General features: G+C 39.2%; 1 protein-coding gene across 4 annotated transcripts in view; it reads left to right on the forward strand.

Moving 5' to 3' along the window:
- Positions 1-12,950, forward strand: part of LOC140741940 (DDB1- and CUL4-associated factor 1-like) — an 83,042-nt gene that overhangs the window by 15,255 nt on the left and 54,837 nt on the right. For 3 of the 4 annotated variants that reach the window (XM_073072530.1, XM_073072532.1, XM_073072531.1), the window contains exons 2-8: positions 3,239-3,356; positions 5,144-5,220; positions 5,950-6,023; positions 6,519-6,635; positions 9,800-9,937; positions 10,830-11,330; positions 12,764-12,865. In XM_073072530.1, coding sequence (XP_072928631.1) covers positions 3,247-3,356; positions 5,144-5,220; positions 5,950-6,023; positions 6,519-6,635; positions 9,800-9,937; positions 10,830-11,330; positions 12,764-12,865 — 1,119 coding nt within the window. In that variant the 5' untranslated portion in view covers positions 3,239-3,246. The remainder of the gene's footprint in view (positions 1-3,238; positions 3,357-5,143; positions 5,221-5,949; positions 6,024-6,518; positions 6,636-9,799; positions 9,938-10,829; positions 11,331-12,763; positions 12,866-12,950) is intronic. The other variant, XM_073072533.1, reaches the window with a different exon arrangement.

Below are 12,950 nucleotides of genomic sequence, written 5' to 3' on the forward strand. Positions count from 1 at the left end.
GTCAAAAAGTTGGTTAGGTTGCAAGAGTTGGTTTACTGGCATTTGTCCTGTTCTGCCCTGGACTTGTAATATGTGAGCTATAACCTACAGTGATAGTGTTTTCTTTACCAATGTTGTGGTTAGTGTTTCCTAACTTCTCAGTACACGTGCCATCATTGTATTTTTCACACTGTGCAAAACCAATGTTTTCCTTTGAATCCTTCATATTCACATTTCCTGTGGAAATGTGTTGCGGTATTTACAGCTGCAGTTTGTTGATGTTACAACTAGGCATACAGTTGTGTTAGACTGTAGAGTGTTGTTTCACTAACTTATTTCATACCTGAATGCCAAAGGGAAAAGCTTTCTTTTCTTGTCTGCCTCTCCACAGCATTGCCAAGTTTCTCAGGAATGCATTTGCTTCATTGAACTCCCAACCTCATGATTGTAACCAGAGCAGATTTGTGAATAGCTCTTCAGTCTTTGCAGTTCTCATATTTCCCAAGTTCACACCTCATCAATAAGTGCTCACTAGTCTCAAATTTGCTGACACCAGCAAGCTCCTTTGCACCTCATACATAGTGTCCTGCCCTTGTTATGGGCTCTTTCTTTCTCATAATTTGCTTTTGCCCTTTTCAATCTTGAGTTTTGTTGCATATTTCATTTCCTGTAACCAACAAAAATCATTTACTTTCATTGCTTTAACATATGATTTTGTAATGTCTGATATCCTTTGCCCTTGTATTCTTAATTCATCACCTCTGAGTAATCTAATGGCAAGCTGTGCTACTCCAGTGTTAGAATGTTCTAACCCGGACTCCGAAGTTTGGATAAACAATCTGTAATTGCATGACAACTGGTGTACATAACATACCATAAAGCGTGCAATGCTAATTCATGGTAGCAGTGCTATTAATTCAATTTTGAATTTAAAGCAGATTCAGGAGCTTGGAACTGGCTGCAGTGTACACCAACATGATCTGTCACCCCTTGGTCCATTGCTGGAGGATCAATCCACAGAATGAAGTGTACAGATGGAATGTAGGGAGCAGCTCTAGTTGCACCTCAAAATGAGTTGTCAACTTGGTAAAGCTGAATGGCAGCACAAAATAAACTTAGCTGAGCAATCTCACCAATGAATTGGATTAGAGTTTTGTACTTCTGTCACAGCTGATCATGAATGCTGATGGGCAATTTGAAAATGCCCATTTTCAACAATGGCAAGTCCCAATGCCAAAGACCAGGCTTGAAGCATTTACAATCATTTTTAGCCACATCTGCTTTGATTTCCTCCTGAAAATCCACACCATCACAGAAGCAAATTCGATCCATCCCAAGTGATGAGAGTAAAAGCAGTAAATACGGCAAAGCTTTGGGAATGTGCAATATATAGGCTGTAGTGCTTAAGGTTTGCACTCCTTTAGCCAAGAAAGCTAGTACTGTTACAACATTGGCGTCTGTCCAAAATTGTGGAACATTAACCAGGTAGGTATGTTTTGTTTCTCAAAAGTGGGACTCATCCATTTGGGCTAATTATCACTTAAACTAATCAGACAGCAGAGTGCTGAAAGCAACTGAAACAATGACTAAAGTCGCCAATATGTCATCAGACAACACTCACTTGTAATAACCTGCTTGTTGGTACTCATTTTGGGTTTTATAGGCCAGAGTTAGACCAAAGAGCTAAGTTCTGGAGCTGTGGGGAAACGGACTCAAATCTGCTTAAGGCAGAATTTTAAATGACCAAGGTGGTCAGATAAAACAAAATGGCATCTATGGTGAACATCTCATATAGCCAAAGGTGATTTCAAATAAAATAAAGCCCCATTTTTGGAAGTTTGTGTATTATTATTATTATTATTATTATTAACTATTATTAACTATTATTAGAAAATTGCTAGAAGTATGCATCATAGGTCAACATAGTTTGTAATTAGTGTCAAAATGTTGAGCTTTGGAGTAGGAATTTTGTTGGGTAGGGTCTAAACCCTGTTGACAGTCAATAATAAATAGATGCTGTGGAATGGGCAGTTAGAGAAGAGATCTGGGCAGACTTGGTGAGGATAAAAGATGAAGGAATTTAAAATCGGTTAGAATTTTATTGTTGCACATTAGGAACAGAGTGAACATTGCATGGGTCAGTGTAATTTCAGACATGAGTAGCAGTGTTTGGCATCTTCAGTTTATCAGAGTATAGACAGGGTTAATGCAAGCAGGCTTTTTCCACTGAGGTTGGGTGAGACTAAAACTTTAGGTCAAGGGTTATGGGTGAATGGTGAGATATTTAAAGGAACATGAGGGAAACTTCAGTCAGAGGGTGATGAGAGGGTGGAACAAGCTGCTAGTGTAAATGGTGAGTGTGAGTTTCATTGCAACATTTAAGAAGTTTGGATAAGTACATGGATGGAAGGGGTATGGAGGGCTAAGATCCAGGTGCAGGTCAATAGGACTAGGCAGAATAATAGTTTGGCATTGACTAGATGGGCCGAAGAGCTTGTTTCTGTGCTGTAGTGATCTAGTTCTATAAGGTGATGACTGGGCAGGATTGGCTCTAAACTAAATATAATAAAAAGAGGATATTTTGGTTACAGCTGCTCCCGCTCCTTCACCCAGGCACCACAGTGATGTCATGAGATGATATTTTGGGATGTGCTTCTGACTGACTTAAAATAAGCCTTACTAATACTTCAGACTAATCCTCCAGTACAACCATATTACCAAAGCTTCCTGAAAAGACCCGATAACAATATTCAAATAAAACATCAGGCGTTCCTTCATCAATCAGTAACATCAGGGCATCTTAATTAGTCTCTGCAGTATTACTGTGATAATATCAAAAAATATTGGCATTGATGTACTTTGGAATTTCCTTGTGATGGGGAAAGTCAAATAGGCTTGTTGGGTTAATTTGTGGTGGATGATACTGTCTGGCTACAGGTGGACCACTGTTAGTCTGGCCTTTACCCTTCGACCTGTTTGGCAGCAGGTTACTATCAACCTCCGTTTCTATAAGCCTCTGAGATACCTATATTCATCCATTTCTAGTCTTTTGCTTCCTAATTATCATTATTCTATGCGGGGTATCCTTAATCTGAACTGGTCCTAAACCTGTAAGTATCTCTGCCTCACTCTATTCACGTAAAGGTCTCTTAGAACCTACGCCTTTGTCCAAGCATTTGGTTATGTGTTTTATTAGCTTTAGTGATTCATCATTTGGTGATTCTAACATTTAGTAATGTGCTGTGCACTTTCTTGCCAGGTTCAACAATGGCTTCCGTAACTTCGAATGTGGATTCGAAAGCAGAACTCACTTCATTACTGGAACAGTGGGAGCGAGAGAATAGCAACGAGCAGAATGTTATTCCTGTGCTGACCAAGTAGGTCAAAACTTTTTTTTAATTCTAGAAAGGACAATTCTAAAGGTCTTCCTTAAAACAATCTACAAGATGTTTTAAGTTGAATTGTTTGGCACAAATTGGAGAAATTGATGCATGTTGTGGAGGTATGCACTTACAGAATTTATCGGAAATGAATGCACATGGAAGAATGCTGTGTTTAAAGAGAGCACTAGAGAAGAGGATGAGAATTAAAATGGGAGCTTTATTTGTAACTTTTATTCATGGGTTGAGATATTCAAGACAACCTAAATATTTGGCATTGATGAGGTTCATGAGAATGAAAGGTATGAGGAGTGTTTGATAGCTCTGAGGCTGTACTTGCTGAAGCTTACAAGAATGAGGGGGTTCTCAGTTGAAACCTGTCAAATATTGAAAGGCTCTAAAAAGAGTGGATGTAGAGAGGATGATTCCAATTGTGTGAGTGGCTAGGACCAGAGGGTACAATCTCAGAATAGAAGGACATCCCTTCAGAACAAAGATGAGGAATTTCTTTGGCCAGAGGGTGATGAATCCATGGAATTCATTGCCACAGATGGCTGTGAAGGCCAACTCGTTGGATATATTTAAAGCAGAGGTTGATCAGTTCGTGATTAGTGAGCGCATAAAAGGTTATGGGGAGAAGGCAGGAGAACGGGGTTGAGATGGATAATAAACCAGCCATGATTGAATGGTGGAACTGACTTGATGGACCAAATAGTCTAATTCTGCTCCTATGTTTTATTTATTGTCCTTGAAGGTGATAGGTAGTGTCATGCAATATTGGGTAGATAGTGACCCAACAATTATAAATATTTCTTGAGTCATGATAGTATGTGTAAGGGATTGTGGAGATGGTTGCTCATGTATGATAGCTTTACTTATCCTTCAATCCCTTGATGGTCACGAATTTCAGGGTCTATTGAAGAAGCTTTGGTGAATGTGGTGCAGGGAGAAATCTCTAAAGTAATGGAATATGTGCCTTGCAGCCGATTACTTTGTTTCTGATCTTGTCTTGGAGATCAGTCGCATGGGTGTGAGCAGAATAATGCGTTGCACTCTTGGCTACTTTGCTTTTATTTGTGCTGGGAATGTTTGATGCTAGCAGTGTCAAAAGTAGAAAGTGTCAGTAAAATCTGTCACAATGAGCACAAAACTTCTTTATTACATACACCATTAGCTGTTAAAATTAAAGGCATGTGAAAGTTGGAGTTACTGGGGCCAATAGTGTGGATGAGCTGAATTAATACACAGCATTAGAAGTAATATCTGCAGTGCTTTTTAGAGGAAACACATACAAATGTTATTTAACTGTCTTCTCTCAGACTTGGTGTCAACTCTCTTCCTGTCTTTATTATAGTATTTTTTTTCTCGATTGTACTGGGAGGTGGGAGAGAATAGCTAATAGAGGGGACATAGTTTTAAGCAGGTTAGAGTAATGTTTAGGGGGATATCAGGATAAAGTTTTTTTTTAAAGAGTTTGGTAAGTGTGTGAAATGCCCTACCTGGGGTGGTTATAGAGGCAGATAAGTTGGGGACATTTTCTTAAACTTCAATAGGGTCATGGTGATAGAAAAATGAAGGGCTGTGCAGGAGGGAAGGGTTAGATTGCTCTTGGAGTCGATTAAAAGATTGGCATATCGCTGGCCAAAAGGCCTGTACTGTGCTGTAATGTTCTAGTTCAAGAAGGAAAAAAACTTTTTACCTTTAAATGGCTGCAATCACAGAGATTGAATAGGTTTCAGGTGCAAAAGTTTTGTGGAATTAATATCCCTGTTGATTCCTTGCAGGATTTCAGACCTCATTGAGAAAGAGACTGAGGAATACCATAAGGCTGACCCTGACCCCTTTGATGATAGGCACCCAGGTAAGAGGGACCATTTCTAGTTAAGCAAACTGATCTCTAAAAGGCCAGATCTGCACCAGGAAAAGAACAATGTATGAGGAATATATAATAGTACAGTTCTGTTGCTTGGATTCTTGGCTGGGCCTAATTAAGCAATATACACACAGGAACTTCTTCCAAATTGTGACAAGTCTCTGGAGTTCTCTACTCAGGAAAGCTGATCATTAAGGAAGAGCCAGGGTGACTTTAAAAGGAATTTTAACTTATCTTGAATTAAATATACAGAAGGAAAGTGAATTTTGTGAGGCTTTGTGATGGTTATCAGCAATATTAACTGCTAAACCATACCTGCATAACACATATCCTAATTGCAAATGACAACTTGATATTTCTCTAAAAAGGTTAAAAGCATAGAGGCTTATGGGCCTTGATCACATGACAGCCAAATTCATTGAATGATGGAAGTGTTAGAGGGCTGATCTGCCTATTATGCAAAAGAGAAAAAATCCACTTTGATTAGTCTTTGGCAGATCATTTTTAAGCTAAGAACTATTTGCAGGTTTTGGAAGTGTTCACAATCTATAGAAATGTTACCCACCAGTTGAGTTCACACACACACAAACATTTTTATACATACACGCACACCCACACACGTATTCTGAGGTATTTAATATAAAACTGACAAAACCCTTGATGGCAGAAATCTAATGTGAAGAAAGTGTAATATAAGTTACTATCCATTTCTTTCAGGTCGAGCGGATCCAGAATGTAGGTTGGGGCATTTGTTAAAAATACTCTTCAAAAATGATGACTTTATGAATTCAGTAAGTTGGACCTACTACCTTAAGTTTGCTTCAAAAGAAACTCAACAGGAAAAAAAAGCACCACGGAAATTTAAACCTGACACTAATCAAAGCCTATCTCTTGGAACCTGTCCAAGTAAACCACTTCAACACACAAAAAATGCAGGAGGAACTTGGCAGGCCAGGCAGCAACTGTTCTCTTTTCCATAGATGCTACCTGACCTGCTGAGTTCCTCCAGTATTTTGTGTGTGTAGCTTTGGATTTCCAGCATCTGCAGATTTTGTCATCTTTATACCATCACAGCAACATGGTGCTTTTTTTTCTTCCCTCCCCCACACATGCTCATGATCCCCATCCACCATCTAACCCTTACAATGGAGAATGAGGAATTTATTGAAAGTTCTACTATTAAATTGCTGTGGTATAAATCTTCAGGCAAATAAGCATATGATCCTTAATTTATGTTCTGATTGTTGTCTTTCCATATCTTTCCATATTTTTCTCTGTGCCTTGAGAAGCTGGTGAATACTTACGTAATGACTAGTAGAGACCCTGTAGTCAACACTTCAGCATGCAGACTTCTCTTGGACATTATGCCTGGATTGGAAACTGCTGTTGTTTTTCAAGAGAAGGTAGGAAGAAGGCTGCATTTACAATCAAGGGTGTTTTTATTGGGTTATGTTCCAGATCCAGATTCATTTTCTTATCTCATGTATGTTGAAACATACAGTGAAATGTGTCATTTGAGTTAACAATCCACACAGCCTAACGATGTGCTGGGGCAGTCTACAAGTGTTGCCATGCATACCGTCCCAGTGTATAGAAGTACCATAATCACAATCTAATTGTACAACTCCATCAGAAGTGATCATTGATTTCAGCTGAAGTACCAGCATTAACCTACTGAGTAGTTACAAACATCAGTCTCTTCCCTTAGATCTTTAAGAAATTTGAATGAAGTGTTGGGGTCAAAATGCAAGTCAGTGCCCTCATTGAGAAGAGATGGGAGTATTGGTAGAAAGCAAGGAAGGATATGCTGGCTTGCTGAAGAAGCACCTTGTGATAAAGGGGCATGTTTGTATTCTAAAGTGTAAAACTGTCGAACATTTATCACCAGGCAGTTTCCAGGGCTTCTCAACTAGTTCAGATGAGAATTAGGTGCATATTAAGTCATGCAGAATTCAGAAAGCTATTTGGGGGGGGGGGGGGGGTGGAAGAGCTGATAGTACTAATTGGTTTCAGTGAAGATGAGCTTATTATGTATCAGGACTGTAATATCACCTATTTCTGCATTGTGCATTGTTATTTGCATCCCACATTTTTGACAGCTGTACAATAATTGGCTTTTATTAGTTCCAAATTTATATTTGCTCTGTATTCATCTCTGAATTAAGCTTCAACTCCATTCTCTACTCAGCTTGTCCTTTTTTGTTACGTATTCTTAGGGGTAGTTTCAATATTTGACAGAAGTTTGTAGATCAGATAGTGGGGAAGAACCAGCCAGCATAATAGAGCCTCATCGGATGACTTGCAGAGAATTTTCAGATCCACAGTCAGGTTTTTATAGATCACTTATTAAGAAATTCCATGTTTGACTATGGTGCTTTAACAGATCAAACTGTGTTGTGATTTAATTTGTTTGAATTCACCCTTCCTGTGCTCTTTAACCTTGAGAGGCGTATGTAGAGTCTTGGAAATTTCCATTGTGCAGCTCTTCTATCTGTCTGCATTTTAACCTTTTTTTTGTTTGTATTACTTTTAGCCTACTGAACAGTTTCTTGGAAACATTTTCAAAGCAAAATTTGCTATTAAGCTACAAAAAGATTTCAGCCTAGATCACCATAAGTTTATGAACTGCTTAAGAGAACAGAGGTCAAGGGTTTTGGACAGTCTTATGGAATCTCTTGATGGAATGTTTATTTCCAAGCTTCATCAGGCAACCATCGTAGGATTAGGGGAAGTTATAATAATTGGGGTGGTATAAATTTTAAAATTGAGGTTTTGCCAAACCAGGAGCCGAGGTGGTGCAGGACTTAGAGTTGGATGAGTTGCAGGTTTCAAAGTTCAAAGTTAATTTATTATCAAACCTGATGGCCTGAATGGACTAATTCTACTCCTATGTCTTAAGGTCTATTTCTGGGACCGTTAAAAAACACAATTAGAATCAACACCCTTGTGAGAGAGTTTGCAAGAGGAGAGCTGTTAAATTAAATTTTAAAATTTAGAGGGACACTAACATGTAACAGTTAAAAAGAGGAATAGGCGCAATAGGATTGGATCAGCAATGGAGTTGGCAGAAGTATAGTTAAACATGGTGAAAGGTGTGAAGGCATGTGTAAATCCACAAAGCGCAGGGCATAATGTTTTTAAGATGTTCAAAAAAGGCAGGGGAAATAATCTGGTGTAAGAGTGTTCATTGGAGAGTTTAGATAGTGCTGGAAAGATGGATAAAGAGTGATTTTGAGGTGTCAGAAGTGAGAGTTAAGCAGGTAGGGCATTCTTGTTGTAGGGTATGTTTTCAGTCTAGCAAGAATGCTAGCATTGTTGAACTTAATTCTGAGGAACAGGTTTGTGTAAGTGGGGAAACAGCCATCTTTGTTATGTTTAGGTTAGTAATGTTTGAAGGCTAAGGATCTAAAGTTGAACTTTTTAAGTGGAAGGAAAATGATGAATGAAATACAAAGTGGAATTAAAGATCAACTAATTTGACAATGTAAAATTAGAATTGACAAAGTTTGAAGAGGTATAACCTAGAAATATTCTCACAAAAGGGGACTAATAAGGTAGTCCGTGGACCTTGTGTGTATGTCCAAGGATTCCTGAAGGCAGCTGGTTAGATAGATGAGAGAATTAAGAATGTGATTAGCTGTCTAAAAAATGAATAATACAGGTGTTCCCCCCCCCCCTCACAAAGGTAGAGCGTTCCTATGAAACCTTTCTTAAGCCGAAGTGCCATAAAGCGAAGAACCAGTAAGTTATATGGGGAAAATATTTGTAAAAGCGAAAATCATCTTTGTAATGTGAAAACAGGTTACTAATGTAGGTCTTTTGTAAAGGCGAAGTGGTGTAAAGCGAACATTCGTAAAGTGGGGACACCTGTATTGTGATGCATTTCACTTAATTTCAAGATCACTAATACAACCTGTATTCTGCTGAAGAACCAATGTCATCGATCAGAAACTTGAGTCATGTATGGAGATATTAGGATAGGTAACTATAAACTGAGGAAAAATATGTAGACCTAGTGATGCCCTTCTTCTGGTATGGTGACAATTCTGCCAAAAAAAAGCAGGCAGATAATTAGGGAGGGACTCTGGAGTATGGGGTCTCAAGCTGAATGCTGATACTTGAATGATTTTAAATGAAAGGTGGATAAAAGGCCAGACCTGGAGGTGACAATATGAAATGGATTTTTTCCGTAAATTAAGGGGAATAGTGTTGGTGTTGGACTTTGAACACAGATCATGATCTAAGGCCATTTCTCTATTTAACCCCCACCTCTCAGAGGGGGAAATTTCTTTCCTGTTTTGGTCCTGATGGAATATTGGATTTTATCCACACCTCATCACATCTTCCTGTTATTATGAATACCATGGCTGTTATTTCAGCTTGCATAACCAATGGCGTCTGAGTGAAATACATGTTCTGTTTATTTCAGAGAATTAAAGCCATAATATTCCTGTTTGGTTAACTTTATTGGTAGTGGAATTATTTAAATTGTGACATCAAACTGCTTACGACTTACTGATGAAGCCAGAGGAATCCCATTTATTGATGATTTTTGTGTTCACTTTAGGAGGGGATTGTAGAAAACTTATTCAAGTGGGCAAAAGAATCTGATCAGCCACTGAGAACGTATGCTACAGGTCTGCTTGCTGGAGCCATGGAAAACCAAGATATTGCAGCCAATTACCGGGAGGAAAATTCACAGATGGTAAGAATTGTGATACTGTTTTATTTTAAAGGTTGGGAAACTTTGTTGGACTTCTTGTCTTGGGCTTTACTTAGGTTGGGAGAACAGATGCTTTGTTAGACTGCACTTTACAGAAATTTAGAGATATTGGTTGGTGGCCTCGTTATAATGAATGGAAATTATCTTTATTCGAACACATTACTCCCACCCTAAACTAGTTAACCTCTACTGTACATCCTCTAATTAAATCAAGAATTTGCTCATCCTCTTGCTGCTATCACATTTTGCTAATATCGAGTATTTCTAAAAGAGTATGTATTTGAAAAGAATATATGAATAATACAGGATTCAGACTGGGTCTCAGTATTTAAAGGGGAATGGCTTCCAAGGTACCTGGAATATTACATGTGTGATTCTTTAATGCTTCCCTTAGTTTTTGGATGTTAGGTGTACCTTGCTGTGCCTTCTGTGCTGCTTTGGTGTGTCACGTGCTAGGCATCAACTGGATAACAGCGACTGCACTTCTGAAAATATTTGTTACCTGAATAGCTTCTTGTGTGTTTTCTGAATATAGCAGCAACTCCTAAATCCAGTCCAATGACTGAGGGTGGGAAGGATACTGCAGGTTGTTTCTGCCATGACATTTTGTTTTGGATATATTCCTGCTTTGTAGGTATAATTGTTGTTTTGTACCAAACGCATTGTGATATTAATAAATCAAAAGGAGCCCATTTTGTGGGTGACCTTTCAGCAACTGATGTTTCAGGAACAAATAAGGCATTCCTATCTTCAATACGCATATGGACTTTTATATCAGAGTGGTACTGAGCACTGAAAATTTGGATTTAAATTTTATTTTTGTAAAAAGATGTCTTTTTTTAAAGTGCTAATAACCCTTTCCAATTGTTCAAAGGTACCAGTGATGCTACAGCGTTTACGAGACTTACAACTGCAAGAACTGGAAAATAACCAGAAGACAAAATGGCAGAGCCCGCGGAGGCCACACTTTACAGCCTTGCTTCCAATGGATGAGGAAGCTGTGGACATGGACTATGGTGATACCTTGAAAGCTGAGGATGTGGGGGACTGTGCTAACAATCTCTCCTTTCAGTTAAATTCGTCGCACAAAACCAGTAACAGGATTAATTCCTCCATCAAGACTATGGAGAATGAGGAAGGAATGAAGGGGAAGGATGGACAAAGGACAGAGAGAGAGAATACAAATAAAGCAGCCAAACAAAGACTCAGTTTTACAAACTTGGAATCTGAACGAATAAGTAATGAGCAGTCAAATAGCTGGTCAGAAATGTCACCTTGGGTAATTGGCACTAATTATAGCCTTTACCCTTTGACACCTGCCATTGAGCAAAGATTAATTCTACAGTATTTAACACCTCTGGGAGAATATCAAGAGGTGAGATGCAAAACTGGTCTTTTTTCTTGCTGTAATATTCTTTATTTCCCATTCTTATGATCCAAAATGATGGTGTGTTTTGAGACAACTGACTTGTAGTCACCACAAGACATGTTGGTTTGGGTCTAGAGCCACCTTTAAGCCTAACACATATAGAATGTTTGGATATAGAAACCTGAGGACTTTCCCCAAAATTTGGGAAACCATACCTTCCCTCTCCTGTGGTTAATGGAGCCTTCAAACACATTTACTTTACAGAATTTCCTGCATGTCTGCTCTCACCCTTTCTCTCCCCAGACAGAAGAGAAACTGTTTTCCTTGTCTTCATCCACTAGCCTTTTGATCCAGTATATCATTGCTTGCCATTTCTGCCAAGCGACATCTTGCCCTCATTTCCATCCCCTTTCTACCTACCCATCACCCCCAGCAAAGTTCAGCTTTCTCCGTGACTCCCTGGTCCAAATCATCCCTGCCCACCAACCCCTCTCTATCCCTTGGAAGTTTACCCTGTGACTGTAGGAGATGCCATTCTTGTCTATACCCCTCACCCCATCACTATCCAGGAACCTAAACGTTACTTCCATGTGAGACTGATTCACATGAATCTCCTCCAACCTTATCAACTGCATTCAGTGCTGTTGATATGGCCTTCTGTATGTTGATGAGACAAAGGATAGTCTAGGCAATTACTTCTTAGAGCACCTGTGCAATGTCAGCAGTGGCCATCCTGAGTTTCTGGCTACATGTCATGTCATCTCCCCTTTCCATTCCCACACATCCTGTCTGTCCTTGGCTTTCTCCGCTGCTGGTGAGACCACTCACAACCTTGAAGAGCAGTACCTTCTGTTCTGTTTAGATAGCCTATGGGCCTAATGGCATGAACACTGAATTTTTCATGTGTCTGACTCCCAAGTTCCTTTCTCAGTTTCACCCAGTGTTCACCTTTTCCATCTCCCCTTCCTTACCCACCATATGGTTTCACCTAGTACCTACCAGCTTCTGTTTCGCTCTTCTCTGTCACTGTCTTCCCTCAACACAAGGTCCTGATAAAGACCGTAACACTGACCATCCATTTCCCTCCACAGATGCTGCTCAACCCATTGAGTTCATACAGCATTAATTGCTCCAGATTTCAGCACTGTTTTCAATCTTTACGTGTGGCTGTCAAATGAACATAGTTGTCATATTTTTCTCCCCACAGAACAGTAATGCAATGCTGTGGTTTTCCAATAGATGTCACTGGTACATCATGGTTCCTCTCCCTAATCCAATATTGAAGGTGAATTCTTTACAGGGGCCTTGGCCTGTCCCCTTGGTTGAGACCTGCAGTTCTGTACCAGTTCAATTATTTGGGAGCTTTCTTGAAATGTAAATGCCTTTCTTTAATATTTACAGATTTATAGTAATTCATTGTTTCTGATCATTTCCTCCAGTTGTTGGCTGTATTTATGCAGCTTGGTGCTCGTGAGCTGCTCATGTACTACATTGACTTGAAGCAAACTAACGATGTTCAACTCACTTTTGAAGCGCTTAAGGTACGAGAGGGCATCCTTTGTCTTTGGTGTTGGTACTAATCTAAGCCCTCTATAAGTTAGAATAACAAGTTGTAAATAAACTGTT

The sequence above is a fragment of the Hemitrygon akajei genome, chromosome 19 (assembly GCF_048418815.1).
Source record: "Hemitrygon akajei chromosome 19, sHemAka1.3, whole genome shotgun sequence".
Classification (NCBI taxonomy): domain Eukaryota; kingdom Metazoa; phylum Chordata; class Chondrichthyes; order Myliobatiformes; family Dasyatidae; genus Hemitrygon; species Hemitrygon akajei.